The 17,831-nt window shown below is 39.1% G+C and overlaps 3 protein-coding genes across 3 annotated transcripts; 1 reads left to right on the forward strand and 2 right to left on the reverse strand.

The window, feature by feature from the left end:
• Positions 1–4,601: 4,601 nt before the first annotated feature.
• LOC114882798 (ubiquitin-related modifier 1) lies at positions 4,602–7,903 on the reverse strand. The gene is given in 6 exon segments (XM_029199843.2): positions 4,602–5,758; positions 6,449–6,497; positions 7,311–7,383; positions 7,386–7,391; positions 7,452–7,516; positions 7,585–7,903. Coding segments are annotated over 6 exon segments (306 nt in total). The 5' UTR covers positions 7,629–7,903; the 3' UTR covers positions 4,602–5,689.
• A 420-nt stretch (positions 7,904–8,323) lies between these two features.
• On the forward strand, positions 8,324–13,044 carry LOC114882793 (MATH and LRR domain-containing protein PFE0570w-like). Its single transcript, XM_046285711.1, is given in 9 exon segments — positions 8,324–8,809; positions 8,885–9,394; positions 9,564–10,256; positions 10,259–10,300; positions 10,303–11,876; positions 11,878–12,078; positions 12,159–12,186; positions 12,189–12,375; positions 12,454–13,044. Coding segments are annotated over 9 exon segments (3,726 nt in total). The 5' UTR covers positions 8,324–8,451; the 3' UTR covers positions 12,587–13,044.
• Positions 13,041–16,810, reverse strand: LOC114882799 (myosin heavy chain). The gene is given in 14 exon segments (XM_046285960.1): positions 13,041–13,244; positions 13,315–13,464; positions 13,526–13,708; positions 13,785–13,912; positions 13,915–13,993; positions 14,058–14,078; positions 14,080–14,159; positions 14,214–14,355; positions 14,358–14,386; positions 14,448–14,568; positions 15,354–15,541; positions 15,974–16,056; positions 16,222–16,355; positions 16,670–16,810. Coding segments are annotated over 14 exon segments (1,683 nt in total).
• Positions 16,811–17,831: the final 1,021 nt, after the last annotated feature.

Here is a 17,831-nt window from a genome sequence, read left to right on the forward strand (position 1 = left end):
TAAATGGCGAGCTAGAGAGCTAGAGAGCGAGAGAGAACGAGAGAGAGGAAGCATCGAGAGGGGTCGGCACACGCTCGTAGGTGGAAGGGGTTAGATAGGTAGCCTGGCAATTACAGAGGCTTACTGTACATACAAATTGCTAGATACCCTCTTCCCTCTCGCGCTGTCTTTCTCTTTAGTACCATTTACCACCCCCTGCTAGCTGGAAGCGCAGCAATCCCGGACAGAAACGTCGCTGGAGACGCAGTTATATGAAAGCAGCCGGTGGAAGGGTATTACCAAAGTAAGAAGTCAGCTTGATAGCTATGGTCGTAACTTGGTTTTTCGCTCCTATTCCTCTTCTCCTAATTCTCTTCTCCATAAACCTTCGTAGAAAGACTTTGCCGCTGGTAGACGACGTCTTTCCCATAAACCTCCGTCGAAAGCCTTTTAAAACGACGTATCGGTAAATACCATGCACTTGCCTAGGCTAACGAGATTTCATTCCCTTTTTTTCTCTCTTTTCTTTTCTTTTTTTACAGACGGACACAGATTTTCAACCGCACCAAGACTACTTCTCGAACTTCGTACCGCGTTCTATGAGAGATTTTTATTTAAATCGTTTCGTCAAAGAGAGCCAGTCGAGATTCGGGTCAGCAGCGCACGGTGTTTCTTGAAACGTTGGCTGGCAACGAGAGCCCGATCAAGGCTGAAGAAGAGAGAACGACAAAGGGACAATAAGAGAGGGTAGAGAGGTGGATACCGGACAAATTATCCATCTTCCTCGTCCCTTCTCAGCTTTCCAAAGCATCCAGCCATCCTGTGGGAATCCTTACCGAAGGAACCTCACGCCCTAATAGCTGCCTATGGGGACGCGATGGGACTCCCGATGGACTGGACGAAATCTCGTGCATTGTGCAATCTCTCCCCTCTCTCTCCCCTCTGACCCACCCCTGTCCACCCCTCTTCACTTTACCTTCCCTCTCGTTCGCCATCGCTCGACAGGGGAAGAGTATATTCCTTCCAATTTGCCAGGGTTGTGCATTCGACGGCAGATCGAAAGATATTGGGGGAAGAAATTTTCTTTCTCTTTGTTCCCTTTCGCTTTTCTTCCTTTTCGTCAGGCTATTCTATCGGGCTGGCCAATAAGCTCATGCGGTTTTCTTAAGTGTAAATGAGAGATGATTTTTTTTATAGAAAGCAATAATGTATCGGTCATTTTCGCTGCGTTAGCTCGGGTAGTTTGCAGAGAGGAGAACTCGGTCTTTTTCCTCGACTTTCTAACGAGCCGAATGAATGCTTTAATTCGCAACAGTGTTCGTTTTAAAAGCGTTCTTATTAATGTAAAAAAAAAAAGAAAGAATAGCGGCGGAAAGTTTCGTGTTCGAGGGAATATCGTTGAAAACCGGGACACGGGTGTTATAAAGTTTCACGGAACATCGTATTTTCGCTTCTTTCGCGACAAGACACGAAATATGGTTGACCACGGACAAACAGGGTCAGCTACTGGGCCCGACGTAAACGCTTTTCTTTATAGGTTAAATTAAGCTGAGTTTACGCGCGATGTGTCGGGATCCCTTTTTACGAGTAGCCGACTACCGTAAACCCGGACTGGTCAAATAATTTTCCACGATATTGCTACTCGTAACCCTGTAAAAACACGGGCCACCTTGCTAATAATACACAGAGCAGAACAGAATCATGAACGTATGCATAATTTCTTCTATTACCATCGCGGGATTACGTTTTTCCTTTTAACCCGGTCTCCGGAACCACGCAATAATGACCCATTTTCCGTAACACGTGTAACCGCGAGCAGAATTAACAGCGCTTTTGTAGCGAGCTCGCAAAATCAAATTTCGCTTTTAATGCGACTAATAGAATTTTACGAGCCACTTAAATTGTTCAATTTACAAAATAACAGGAATTAACACGCTAATTGTATGCTCTCGGAGCTGAGTTATTCGAAACTAAAACTATTCGGTTTATCGAGGATACCGGGGTACATTTGCGGGAGCCGAGTTAAATAAAAAGAATCTAGCGAAGTGGTACACTACCGAGCGGAGCAAGGTATGAAAAGAAAATCAGGAATGAGAAGGAAACGATAACAACGGTGATCGCACCGAAACTCGAGATGGAGCAAGGGGGCAGAAAGCGAGAACGATTGTTGAAGCGGAGGCAACAAGCAGGGATCATTTGAGGAAGATGTAACACGGGACCGTCTATTCGCTACGGCTCATAAAACTGCGCGTTTTATGCTGATGGGCCGCGTCTCGGAGACATTGGCAGGAGGAAAAAGGGAAGAGTGGAAAGAAAGGAGGATCGAGCCAGAAAAGAAATGTACAAGCTACGGTTGATAAGGGGTGGCCAAGTAAAAGAAAAAAAGAAAAAGTACGCGATGTAGGCCGATGAGGCTGGTTCCTCTTTGGATGATTTTGGCAACGGAGCCAAATGCAAACGGCAGGTGTTATCCACGCGAGACTTTGTCTATTTTCGAGAAACGAATCTCGGTTCGATCTCACCGCGGCGATCCTTCGATCCTGTTGGAACCGATCGAACCGGAAATACGAGTCTACGTGCCATTGGATAGCGTCGTTCCGCTGGCAACGAGATTGCAATTTTAAAGAGGACCACCCTTCAAAAAATCTCTAACTACGCTTGGCCATTCTTTATTTCAAACGAGTGCAACAAATTAAAATTGGCCCCACTTGCCGCCACTTTCAACGAAATATTAAATCCCGTTGAAAAGGACGGTTAGAAGGGCTTTAAAAGAGAAGTCGTTACTTAGGACACTACGAACGCGTTACGTTTATTTCGCGAGCCGGCGAAAAGCAACAGGATTGTCGCGGCTTTATTCGACGAGTTAATTGCAATGTACCTGCACGCGCGACCATCGAATTACAAAAAGAAACAGAACACCGTCCAGGCCTGGGAAGAAATTAAGTGGATTAGTAGCCTAATGGCGAGAACGCGACGGCAAACTGAAATAAATATGGTGCTCACGGGGCAAGAGGGTGAATGTAATTATGCGACTAACCACTTATCGTTAGTAATATACGTAGTATCGTCCTGATAGTTTCATAAAATGGAATTCATTTTTTTTTAACTTTCTTGAAATTCCGAAACTTTGACAGGAATATTTTCCTTTTTGGCCGATTCCCTTTCCGAATACAATTGAACGGTATCGCTGGCGGGGATATAAATTCGCGATAGAAAAGGGAAATGAGCAGCAGAATGGGTGGAGACACGAAGGAACGAGGGCGAGCCGTTAAAAGTTGAAGACGCGTTTGCGCGGAACTGTTTCATTGTAATAGCCAAAGTTCTTGGTCGCTTTGGTCGGTCTGCCCTTTATTATTTTATATTTCGTGGCTGCACGGTGGGTAGTAGGTACCGCGGAGATAACAGAAATTATACTTACGTTTCAAAGTGGAACAACCGTTAGCGACGAGGCGAAACTTTAATTCGCGACGATACCCGCCGTAGCTCGATCTCATCTTCGCGAGTATCCTCTTCTTCTTCTTCTTCTTCTTCTTCTTCTTCTTCTTCTTCTTCTTCTCGGCTAGTGCCCAATCCCAAAGGGATTCATCCACCTTCGTAATTCCTTCGACCGGCTAGAAAGATACGAAGCCACTTATAGCCGGCTGGCATCGAGAAATTTGGAAAATTTCACCGAAAAGTCATCCCCGGTAGATTCAGGAAATTAAACCGCTAATGAGAACGGTCACAAATGGATCGACGTTAAGCCTTCCCCTCACTCTGTAATTACTTCTTCCTACCATTTTTCTTTTTTTTCCTTTTTTTTCAAGTTGAAACTCGTTAAGGTAATGCCGCCTGCGGCGCCAAATTGTTATCGCGAACTAGTTCCATCTTGACCTCTTATTTATACGTCTTGATAGTTCAAAGTTCGATGGTTCGTGATTGCAAAATGGCACGTGTTATCGAACCGAGTAATAATGCGAAACTAACGCGTCGTATAAAACGCTTTGAAATTCAAAGTCGACTCCCCAAAGTCTACTGTTAATTACCAATTAATATTCCTAATCGAGATTTTGCAATTATAATCGCGAAAACCCCGAGGCATTGAAGTACCGCGGCAAAGGAGTTAAATCTTGAGGAAAAAATGAATGTAAATTCTCGAATTGAATTTTTCATCCCTTTCGCAATTGAAGATCGACGGAATCGTTGGGAGCGTTCCTCTGACACGATCGATTAACCACAGAAGCGGATGCTCGGCTACTTCTCCGACATCCTGGGAACACGCGCGAGTGCGTCGAACGCACGTGCAAAAGGAGCACGGCCGCGAGATACACGCATGCACGATCCTACATAATATAGTGGATCTGCGTCCTCTGTAATGTAATCATGGCTGACACAATTAATCACTGGACCATCCAACCCCGGCAAACCATTAGCGATCGGGACACTCGGGATTCGCCGAGGATGCATGCCTGTGCACTGTGCACGCCTGAAAGTGCATTGTACTCGTGCACACGAGCGCGTTACACGCCCTCGAACGAGAAAGAATCATTTCCACTTCTCTTTTCTCCAAAAGGAATCCCCCTCTCCCCAGTTTTAATTGACAGCTTCGAAATGGGGTGAAAATTGAAATAACGAGTTGCATCCGCAGTTTATCTTTCTTTATTCTTCGATCATTTGACTGATGAATTAAATTCGTAACATCGTTTACCCGCATAGGAATCAACGCGTTAATTGGTCAATCGTTATCGAGCCTCATCGATGTCCGATTGATTTCGATTCGGCGATATCGAGTACAGAAACGCGCACGGATTATATTAAACGGAAGTGGAGGCTCGATGCTGAAAAGGTGGCCGATCGATGGGCGAAAAGGGAATCACAGACATCGCGGGCTGAACGGAGCTGATTAACTTCAGTCGAGCAAGTTGAAAAAACCTTCGATACAATCTTTATCGTGTACGGGGTAAAGAACTAGTACCGCCGGTAATTAATTATACAGAAGAGGAAGTTCACGGAAGTTTTCTCATTTTTTCCATGGAAGGAAGGATATATCTCTCTCCCTCTCGCTCGATGAACCTGAAGCACGATCATTACTTTTAATAGAGCGCCCAGCGAGCGAACAACAACTAAATCTCGATGAGAACGGATCGCGATACCCTGGCCTGCATTGAAACTAATTTTCCCGCCCAACTACCCGGAAGTTAATTTCGTTTCTATCGAATAACGAAGAAGCAAAGTTACCGGACAAGTAGTTCCACGCCCTAAATTTCACATCCACTTTAGGAACACAACCAATTATTATGCTTGAATTCGAAACACAGACTTCTATCTTTCATTTTCCACAGACTTTAATTACGAAATATAACACGTACATACAAAATTGTGTACGAAGCGTGAAAATCATAAGGGAAAGAGGAAAAGGGAGTGACCGCTCCGGCTGTGGGAAACAAGGGACAGAATATGGCCCATTGGCCGTGTGGCAAGACGGGAAAGCGAAGAAGAGGGAGAGCAATAATACGAGGATCCTTGGAAAATGGCCAAAGTGTCAGTCGTAATATTATGGTCGTTACGTGGAACGTCCCAGACGTACATCGTGCGAATCAACATTTTATTCTGTGACACTGTGCGGGTGTACACACACCTCGTGCCCTGATACAGAACCACCTCTAGCTCTCACTCTTCCCGATGAAATCGTCAACGATTCCTCTTCAACCATCCTCGTCCACGCCTTCGACTATCCCCCGTGCAAAGTGGATATGAAAAGTATCGTGTCACCGGAGCATAATTTGTAACTGCCTTCACCCTGGAAATTTCGATAAGAATCTCTTTGTTAAGCATCCAAGTTGAACTTCATTTTTATACCTTCGCATATGGACGGACATACCGACACGTTAAAATAACTTTGGAAAATATTTGAAATAAATCCAGGAATACGAGGGATTAGATGGAAGTTAGGGTAATCGATGAAAATCCTTCTGATAAATTGCGAAAGAAATAGGACGTAGACTAGAATAGAGAATAGATGAAAGGACAAGGAGTCGCGACGGTCGAAGCATGCTAGAGAAGCTTCAGGAAACGTTGGTATTATCATAATAATAGCTGAAACCATCATCTTTTCCGTGTCTGCTCTCTAGTTCCCCCGACCTTACCCGCTTTCTCGAGGCTCCATTCTACTCGAGAGTGCTTCAGAAAGCCAAGCCTAATAGCGCTCGCGTTTTGTACATTTACAAATTTAAAATGATAATTTTCTCGTGGGTGTGGCGAGCCTTCAGCCCATTTGCGCCCTTTTATCGCCGCATCCGTGCCTCCTTCTCATATTTTTCATTCTTCAAGTCGTGACTGGTTTCGTCAGCTATACCTTACGTCAATTATGCGACTATACGTATAGCTCTCGAGAATAAACAAATCCGAGTGATTGTTCATTTCTATCCAGTTACATTAGCAAAAAAACTACATACGTAAGAAGTAATTGATTAGGTATTGCTTCACTCACCAATAATTCCCAGTCAGTATCGTTCACGAGAACCAAAATTCCTGGTCGCCTGTACACATAAAATATCACATTTCAGGAATATATGGCTACATACGAGCTACAGAATAGACTATTTTTGTGTCACACGATTTGTGAGGCTCTAGAGCCCCCTTATCATTTCACTGTTACGTATTACCGTATCGATTGGCACTGGTATCACGGTACAACGTTATTGTTAGTAGAAATTAAGATCAAAAACATAGATAGGCAATAAAACACAGAAAATTTCGAACTTTTTTAATTTCGTTATGCGCGTCACACATTTTAATATAGTGATAGTTTCTTTCCGGGGTGCCAGCAAATAAAATAAACGAAACTGAAATATATCTTTATCACGACCTCTACTTTACTTGCTACTAAGGATTTAATGTACTTGCGCGTTCAATTAGTGCAAATTATTATTGTTTTATAATTGAACTGAACTACCCCTTAAGTTTTCTAATTTTGTATAAGTGCGCGTTTTGAAAACGGTACCACTAGCGCTATCTAGCAGTGAGTGGAGGAAATTATAGAGCATTACCAACGGATCTGAAAATGGTGTGTACTTCCGACATTAGATGGCACTGGCAGTACTTTCTTTGAGTAAATTCTCCTGCCATCTCGAGTAGCGTCAATGTATTCCCGAGTCGCCATCTTAACTTTATATGTACTTATATCAGTCGAATTGGAAAATGCGAATTAATGTAACATATCGTGGTGCGACACGAGTGTACTGTAAACTTCGCGGGTATCAAATAAAAAACCTTGCCGTGCTATTTACAAAGATTTTAGCTCGTATGCTTACAATATTAAGGTAAAATTATGGAATGAATTGACGACTTACACGGTGTTTCCTTGTAAAAACAGTTCCGGCCGTTCTTTCAAAAGGTTATCTTTTATCCAGAAGAGTAACTTTGTATGGTCCCTGTAGGATTTCACGTGGTCAATTAGAATTTTGATTTAAAAAACAATTTGAGATACTTACATTCATCTCCAGGTAAGTTCACCTTGTGTTTTTTCTTTTTATCGAAAAGCAATTCCGCCCCACCCCTGAAATTATTTAGCGAATTAAATGAATTTTATAGGAAAAGTTAGGTTATGTGTAGTTTTAACGTTACCCAAATTCAATGGTCACAGAAATTTCACTATTTTCATTGGACATTTTAAATGATTTCGTTAAAATGTATTTCTTGTAATATCATTAGTTATTGTCATTTAACCCCTTGCATAGAAACAACGTGAATGACAATTCGGCTCAATTCCGTGTTCCTCTTCTTCAATCGGACAGTGGTGTATACACTGCGCGCGGCAAAATACTAAACTTAAATATTCAAAATTGGTTAAGCGATGGGCACGTTTTCTTTGAATCCCAATATTTTTTCAGAATTTCTAATTTATTGTGTGCAGATATATGTTCGAAACATAATGATTAACGATCTTCAATACCGGTAGATCAATAGTTGTAAAATATTTATTATCTTTTTAATCGTTATAACTTTTATCACAGACTTACTGACATTAACGTTGTAACAAGTATGTCTACGATAAAACAAGTAAACGAAGGTAAAATGTAGAACAAGTGCCCCTTATATACAGCACAAAGTACATCCCTGTATATTCGCGGGTCATTAGTCTCGTAATAATTATGCATTTAATTGCAACGCAAAGGTTCCTTTGTACATGATCAGTAGCAATATATAAAGAATCAAGATTTGTTAAGTAACAGTGGTAAATAAGCATATGTATTTCGAAGCGTATATAATAAAATTATACGATAAAAGCGTAAATATGTGAATAGACTGAAGTGCAGGTGCCATCAGCGGCACAGCTGTAATGGCGGTCGTCGGAAAAGTACGGTCGCACGCGCTAAATATCTAAATAGCTGAATAACACGTTCAATTCAGATTTAAATAATTTTAATCCTTTGGTGACCATAAGATTTCATATAATTGTAATATTTTACATGTTCAGTATCAACTTTCATAATGTCAGAGGAAAATAAACATACTTCGGAGGAGACCGAGTCGGAAATGAATACAGAAAATCAGATCAGAGAACAGTCGAAAAGTGATACAAGTATATTAAACAATGAAAGCGAACAACCTATGTTAGAAGATGAAGAAATGCCGACGTTTGTTAGTGTATCGAGTCCTTCGAGACGAGACGATTCCGATCCGAGTAACGTAAAACAACAATGTAGAATACCTGTAGAAGAAGATCACAGTCGAAGTCCCTGTCCCAGTGATGATCAAGGAGGAGGTAGTATTTATGTATTGTCTTCTGGAGAAGAAAGTAACCATCCTTATAATGATGAAGAGGAAGATGAATACGGAGATAGCGATGGTGAGTAAACAACAACAAAAATTTTATTAAAAATGAAGCAGTATTTGATTTTTTGACTGTTATCCTGAACTATAGAAATGGATGAAATGGACCTTGAAAATGAACGTGAACATGAACATGGAATGTTAGAAGATGAAGAAGAGGAAGATGAGGAAGATGACGATGAAAGAAACCCTCTGAGAATGCCCAATGAGGATGATGAGGATATTGATACAGAATATGACCAAGAATATTTTGATAGAGTATCTGATGACTTTATTTTAAACAATAGATTAAAGCAACATCATAAAGAAAGAAGTTTATCATTGCAAGATCTAAGTATTTCTAAAAATAATGTTCATTCACCGTATAATAAAAAAAGGCATAGTCTAAATATTGTTAGGCAAAATTATTTTGGTTTCCAACAAAATCCAGTAATGTATTCTATCATACATAAAAAACAGATGGTGCCAGTTAAATATCAACATGTGGAAAGTAAGGTGAAGCAATATATAAGAGATATAAAGGAACAGAATAAAAGATCAATGGAAAAGCGTATTAAGGAGCAAGAATATGTGGAAAATAAAACTTATGAGGAGGATGAAAGTAAGAGATATTTTTATTTCTGTAGAATTTGGAAGATATGTCTATTGTCTGTTGTAAATAGCTATAGATCATAATACTTTCAAAAACAAAATAAAAATATAATTTTACAAAGACAATAAAACATGCTTCCATGTACATGTTATAATCTTTTTTTTATTATTATTTTTAGATAATGACACTGAGCAAGTGAATACACCAGTTACTAATAAAGTTATAAAAGATTATGCACAAAAGACTATTAAAGATTTGCAACGTGAAGAAATCGAGGGTACTAATTTAGTTTATAATATAGCGCAAATAGTCAAAAATAGTAAAAATAATAAAACTGATAACAAAGTGATTGAAAATCAATTTAAACATATGCGAAAGGATTCCGAGTACGTTAATATCCAAAATGAAAAACGGGCACAAAACAGCGACGATAAATTAGAGAAACGAAATGGTTCTGTGGATATTAATGTGCATCAAATTGAATATCAAAATACCTTGGATAGAAACATAAAGTTTAATAACATGAATCAATCTCCTTTAGTTAATGGTCATGAACAAACCCCTGCATTTATCAACTTGCGTACAGTAACTTATGAGGAATACATGCACGGTATAACAAATAGTGAGCAGAAAGACGAATTAGATGAACAGAAAGAAAAGGCACACGAGACTGAAGTATATAACGAGGCAGAAATGATTAATGAACAAGAAATCGATAATAGTAACACAAGTTGTTCTTTGAAAATTGAAAGTGTGAAAAGTATTCGAATGAGTCAAGACGAGTCGGGTAATTTAAATTTTGCAAAAGTGAATTTAACAGATGACATAGTCACAGAAAGTACAGAAGTAATTCAGTTAAAAACCCAATTGAGCCAAAAGATGCTCAGTTTCATCATTTGAAAGATGCCTATCATAAACATTGGCAGAGAATATAAAGATGAAACAGGAATTGGATGCGCTAAAACAATCTTTAGCAAAATATGAGAATGAAAATAAAGCACGTGAAACAAAAGTTGCATCTGTACAAACTGAAACCGTTGAAAAATCTGTATGCAATCAGGAAACCACGACTACAGGAGAGATAAACAAAAAAGTGTCCACTAGCAGTGTTGCATCAACGGCAAGTTCTTCCGATCAATGGGCAGAAAGCGCTTACAGTCCAGCTGTATCAATTAAACCACCCGATCTGACGTCGATTCTTAATTCTGATGATAGCATAGTACTCACTAATGCGACTCCAAGAAAAATAGCACATCCGTTATCTCGAACGTTTATTACCTCATCTCGAATTTTACAGACCCTTTCTAATATAACACAAGGCAAAACAAAAACCGAGAGTCCTTTAGTGCAAAATATTAAAAAAGGTTTGAATGAAAATTTAACGGATCAGCTGGTAAATTCACATTACAGTTCTCCAACTCATATTTCGAGTTCTAAAAAGCGAAAGGCAACAGAAATGCTTGGTTCTTCTACCTTTACTCAACCCTTCAAAATACCTCACACGAGTCTAGAATCAGACAGAAAAAGTAACATCAATACGGCTAATGTCGAATTTAAATTTGTTGAGGAGCATGCAAAATCTAAAGCAGAACAAGAACAGAATGCATCTATTAATAAAAATATTGATGGTTCTACGTCTACGGACAGTAAAACAGAAGAAACAGTTGATAATGATAACGGTGTAAAGTGTTTCATATACGCGGAGGATGAGCATAGTAAAAATAAAAGTTTCTTAATTCAAGCAGAAGAACCACTAAAGGATGGAATAAATGAAAAGAATCGGGTTCAAGAATGTGGTCCATACTTACTAGGTAATCTTGAAGTAAGAATGTCTGAAATAAATGGTACAATTAGCGTTTGGGGTAAAGAAGTGAGTCGAGATGATATAAACGACAATGAGGACGACACAGAAGTGTCTATAACACCATCCGAAAAGAAAACGTGTAATTGTTGGCAAAGTACGCCGGAAATGAGATTTAACGAAAGTCCGCTTGTATGTTCAACGAATAAAAAATTGAGAATTCCATCTAGATTCAATAGATCCAACTCCAATAGTTCTCAATATCGTCGCACTTTATCATCAAATGCAATGGGAACATCTTCCTTAGGAGACGATTTGCATGATAAAGTACATACGGATCATTCTTTTAATCTAAACAATTGTGTTCTTTCTTGTGAAAAATATGATTCTCCAAAATATCACGAAGAATGGCCAATTTGTAAAGGTGCTTCAACCTCGCAAGAAAAATTACATTCCTGTTGTATACATCCTCCAGAACTCGTTAACGAAGAACGTCGCTGTGATTTGCATCACGAAAAACAAAAATATGATCTTAGTCCTAAACATCTTAAAAATAAGTTATATAAGGGTATTAGAAGGAATTCGTATAAAAATACTTTTATACCAGATTCAAAGAATCGCTTACATGATAACGTTACGAATACCAATACGGAAACAAACGAGGTAACTCCAAATGCCGTACGTGTCAACGTTCCTTCAGAATGTAGTGGCTAATCCAACACACTCAAAGTTCGGTAACATTGTTAGAAATTTCTCTTATTCATGTAAGTCGTCTTTGGATAACATAAGTAACCATGAGAATTCCGAGAAACATACTTGTAGTCATAGTGTTTCTAACGATGATGATGAAGATCCTCTTATACCATTTAGGCGATCTAATGAAACACCCGAGGTAAAATAATAGAAAATAATTCAACCTGATCAGTTTTAGTGTTTTTCTTTGGTACTTATGTTTTTTTTTCTTCTATTCAGACCAGACAACGAAGACTAAGTGGTAAAAGGTACGGGGAATTCTTATGGACCTCTTAAGAGGATGTGGAGATTGTCGTAGTAGCAACAGTACGAATTTAAGTAAAAATGAGCAACAGACGAAAGAAGCACCTTATACTATAAATGGTCCTCCACAAATTAAAATCACATCTCCCTCGGTGGGACCTACATCTTCAGGTTCTACCCAATGTAACGAGAGGTAATATATTTCCAATATTATTGAAATAATATAGCGCTATAAAATAAACTGTAAAATATACTGTTACTCCTACTTCAGATGTTGTCACGCATATGCGCTGCGGATCGAATCACAGCTTGAAGAATTCCGCACGGAAATGGAAAGAGTACGATCACGTTCCGACGCAATCCTTGATATGCTCAATATGCTTCACTCTGTGGATATGAACTAATGAAACTTACACAGTTTTAAATAAGTGCTTTTTCCTTGTACAGATCACTTTCTTAATTTCTTTTTTAAGTCAACATTCACACTGTCGTCAATTTTTGTTATTTTCCTCTTTTAATTAATTGCATATAGAAGAACACGTATTCAATTTATTAAAATGAAAAACAGTCGAATCAGAAGAAAAAGTCACATTGTTTGTATTATAGTGATTCGATTTCGTCTCGTTGATAAATGTGATATTAAAAAAAAAAACAAAACAAAACAATTTGGTATAATTTTTGTATCGTACAAACGTTACTACTTTTTTTTTTTCTTTTTATAATTTAAGTAAGAAATTTTTGTTACAATTATAGACCGACAATGTTTGAACATGTAATTTACGTGACCGAGTGAGACGACGATCATCGCCTCATTAAAATTTTATTTCGATATCAATAAAATACTGAATAATTTCTTATTTAATAGTTGCAGTCGCAGGAATCGAATCCTGTACCAGCCTCTCCTGGTAAAACTCCAGGTGGCATCTCTCCTTGTCCTTTAAAGATGTTGCTATAGGATGTCTTCAGATAATTCACGTGTCCCTGCAGTGATCTTATGCGACCCTGAGCTTGTTCGAATGCCTCATTCAGATTGTTTATTTGACCTTGCATTTTTTGTCGAATCTATCAACGATAATAGGTAAGCTACAGCCAATGTTGAATATTAATTTTAGCTTATATAACAACAAATTACTTCATCTCTGTCTTTTTGTGCAGCTCTTGCAGTGGCTCGACATTGAGCCAATTGTCTTTCCATTTCCGCTATCTGACTTTGCATCGTTCTTCTAGCAGTCTCACACCTCTCCTTAGTTCTTGCCACTTGTCTTGCGGAATCTTCTCGGACCTTTCAAAGAAAAGGAATGTTAACTGAAATCATCGATTTACAATGTTCAAAATAACATTACTTGATCAAGCATTGCTGTTAATTGAGTAACTTCGTGCATCTTTTCATCGATGCGCTTTTGTAGCTGCGCCTCGTGTTCCTCGAACCTAGCAAGCGTGTTTTTCATACGTTCATTTTCGTGTCGCAATTCAGCATTTTTTCGTTCCAATTCATCAAATCGACCCGAACCATGGCCTCTTTCATCCTGTGGATTTTACATACACACGAATGTGTAACATCTTGAATACAATTTTATTTGATAAAAATGGATGAACAGTAACTTGAAGCTGTTGAAACTCGTTATGCATCACATCCAATTGATTTTGCAAAGCCTGCATCTTATCTTTGGTAGCTAACAATTCTCGCGATAGATCCTCGCAATTTCGTTCGGCGACTGCACGCATTTGTGCGCTTCTTGCAGTTTCACTTGAGTTTGTTTTAGAATATCTGGCAATGGCGCCAATTCTGCAAGCTTTTCTTGAAACTGATTCTGTACAAAAGATCACAGTATTGAGAAACATGTAGCTAAATGCATAAATAGATCTCTTACATACTTTAACTCTTCCTATTTCCAGAGGTGACGTTTTCATTCATTCGTGCATTATCCATTTCCATGAGATCAAGTTGCCGGCGTTGCTCTTCAACTTGTGTTGTGCCTATTTTTTGTCACAATCGTTAACATATGCATTTACGTTGACAATTAAGAGAACGTATGTTATTATAGAAAAAAACCTGTAGGTATTATTGCACGATAATCTCCAACTGAGCGGCTTGATCTTGAATCATAGATCTCAATTCTTCAAGTTCGTCTTGCGCTTCTCGGAAAGCGTTGTTTGAAAACGATAAGAGCTTGTTTCTTGTTCAATCATTTGTTCCTTAAAACCTGTCATTAAATGAATTGTAACATTTACATATTTTTCTTGAACAAGATTCAGAATGGTCACCTTCGTATTTATCTTTTTCGGCTTCTAGTGCCTTTAAACGTTCCTGAGCATCGATCAGTTTTATATCCAATTTTCCTTCTCTTCGATAGTTTCGCGTGTTTGCTGCTTCAGTTTCTCGGCACTGTTCTTAAACACGAAACCTCGCATAATTGTTTTTGTAATCATCTTGTAGACGTGCGTATGCTCGCGTAGATAACGTAACTGCTGCTGAGGACATGGCTAGCTCCCTTTTATTAAATATTTCGTTTAGTGTGTTAAAACTTCTTTGTTAAGTTCCATCTTACCATGGGAGCATTTATACAGGAGCCAGTACAAGTTGAAGGAGGAGGCGGTGGCATCTGTACACCATAGAAACTACGATTATTTTATAGTTTAAAACAGAGCATCCAACTAAATTTGATCTAAGAAAAGAAAATATTCTGATTTTTTATTAAAACATTTATTTCATACAAAATCATGGGATAATTACTATTAACAACAATACTATCGACCGCCATTTTTCAGAATTCTGATATCTTTGTGACAAGCTATACACTCATGAAACAAGCAATTTCTCATACAATCAAGCTGATCGAACTACTGTTTTGATACCTTAGAAAGAGGTACAGAGGACGATGGTGGTAGAACTGGTGGTAATGTTGGCGGTGGTACCTAAGGCGGAGGACTTGAGCCTTGAAGAGTCATAGGCGAAGGAGGGCAACACCCACAAGGTGCGCAAGGAGCGGTGCATTTCAACAGCTTACGTTGTTGTTCCAGCTGCTGACGTTCTCGCTTGTACATTAGCAAGTTCCATCTGCAGTTACGTATTCGCATTCCATACTGCCTAATGTGTTCCTAAAAGGGTGGCTAGTATATAAATAGGAAAAAATTTGCACTGACGTTTAATGAAGACTGTCGAAGATGTACTAGCTGTTTGTTACTGCTCTCGTAAGCTGCAATCTTATTCTCTATTTCTGCAGGGCAGACGCTTTTCGGAGGTGGTGGGACGCATGGTGATTTAGCGACAGCAGGACTTCGGCAACACATTTCATCGATTTGCGAAGATGCACCACTCGTAATACAAGCACCTGTTACTGATGCAACCGCCCGCAAGTCTGGGTGAATCGAATATTAAATATTGATCAATTAAATTATATCTTTCATCGTACAGTATAGATATGTGTTCCGTTACCTTCGCTAGGTACACATGTATGGACTACCGGCTTTCACTGAACAGGTATCAAACAATATATAGGTTCCTTAACGAGGAATTAGAGAGCACAGATCTGATTGATCCGATTGGAACTACCACTTGCGGCGTTAGCGATTGGCGATAAAGAATCAGGTTGAAGACAACACTTGCATCGACAATAATCGTCGTCTCTTGCTGCAACGTAGTGGTGTATGAACCGAGCGTAAAGGGCAAGGACTTGATACTCCTGACGAAATTGCACCTGGACAGGTGTAACAACAAGGACTAGTGACTCGTTGATTCAAGCAAGCTATCTGACGTGTCAATTCCACCGTTTTCCTTCACTACTATTCTCATTCAGCCTGTAGCCCGCATACCTTCCTCTGTAAACTCTCAACGGCAGAATCCTTTTCTAGCAACGCTTCTTCTAATTTATATCTAATATGGGGCAAAAGATCAACATGTCTTGTGTCAACATATTTTTTTCCGATGACAAAATCTGTGCAACCGTTGTTAAGGCGACGGATCGATGTTCACGTTTTTTACTCGATTTATCTTATTTGTTCGTGTCAAAGACGATATGGGTGTTTTAAATGACACTACTTGCCACCTTCTAACTGGGCATTCTCTTTTGCCAATTTCTCTTGCATCGTTAACGATTCTGTTAATTTGCCGTCAAGTTGGAGACTTTCTTCCTTTCTTCTTGCTATTGCTACAACAATTTCGGAATTCGTCCTCTGTGTTCCCGCAAACGATTACTCGTGGAAGCCTGATCGTACGAAGTGACGCGTTGTAAATGAAAATGTTAAAAATGTTAACCAAATCAGAACATACTTGTCTTCAGGATACTCTATTTGAGGCAAATCGAAACGATCCTCGGGCTTTGATATCCTTGTCGCAGACACTTCTTTGTCTATTTTATCTCTGATCTTTTCTTGCGCTGCAACATCTTCTTCTCTTCGGCAATGGCCTAAAATCGATTACTAAATCATTCACTCAATGCAATTTGTACTTATGCTGTTGATATTTAACGAAAATGCAAAATATGTACCAGCTGAGTTTCGAATACGGGTTGCGGTATCATGTCGAACATTTTTGCAAAGGCGGTGCTCGAGACATCGGCCAACCCTAATAATCGTTGCAACTTTCGTGTTATTTGTTCGAATTCAGCCAATTTCCTCATCAACTTCATCTTGCTTTTTCTGATAGTTAAGGTAGTCTTCGCCGTTAAATCTTTGTTTCTATAATACAAAGATAGGAAACCCCATGTGGAAATATGTTTCGAAGGAGTCGATGTCTCTCAAAAGCATTACTTTTGAAAGTTCAGCTATCTCTAGCTTTAGTGCTCGATATCCTTTGCAAGTACAGCACAACGTTCATCGGCATTCTTCATTTCTAACCTTTACAGTGCTGTCGGTAAAGGTGATGAGCTCAACCTGGATTCCTGTCGACCACCAGGTTTAATCGACGCACACCTGCTCGAAAATTGTCATTCATCAATGAAAATTGTCTTTGGCATTTCAGTGAATCTTATCAGATTTTCTTGCGATTACTGTACCTTCGCCAACGCCAGGAGGAAGTGGATAATATGGAGGAACCTGATCCATTGCCCGACTGTTCCAGTATTTGATATCTCCTTAATCGTGGCTTCAGCCCTTTATCTCCGACTTCGGTATGTCTTGATCCGACCTTCGGTATGTTTTGATCCGAGTCCGCTATGTCTTGATCCGACTCTTGATGATGATTTCTTTGATAGTGAGATTCTGTCACTTTTGGTATCAGGAAATTCCTTGTGACTCGTTCTCGGCATGCTTCAAAATCAAATTGTGATTATTAATAACCAATAAAATAACGATATATCGCGATCAAAGATTCAATAATCTACTTTAATGATTCTTTCGTTTCTGAATTTTCAACTTTGTTCTTCCGACTCTAAACGTTCTAAATTTGGCTCTGCTTATCTTCCTCCTCCTTCTTTTATGATCATCTGCCTCGTGGGTCTGTCAACGAACAAATTTTACTTTTAATTATTTAGAGCATTTTTGTATACTGATTACTGTTGCGCAATTTAAATACCAATACCAAAATCACACACCCGTTTCAAGAATGTGTGGCTCAAGTTCTGCTGTCTGTTGCAAAAGCACCGATTCTACGATATGTTTAGAATTCTTGAAACTTTTTGCTTTGTACAAAGTACATGTCCCTCTGATGAT

This window comes from Osmia bicornis, chromosome 5 (assembly GCF_907164935.1).
Source record: "Osmia bicornis bicornis chromosome 5, iOsmBic2.1, whole genome shotgun sequence".
NCBI classification, from domain to species: domain Eukaryota; kingdom Metazoa; phylum Arthropoda; class Insecta; order Hymenoptera; family Megachilidae; genus Osmia; species Osmia bicornis.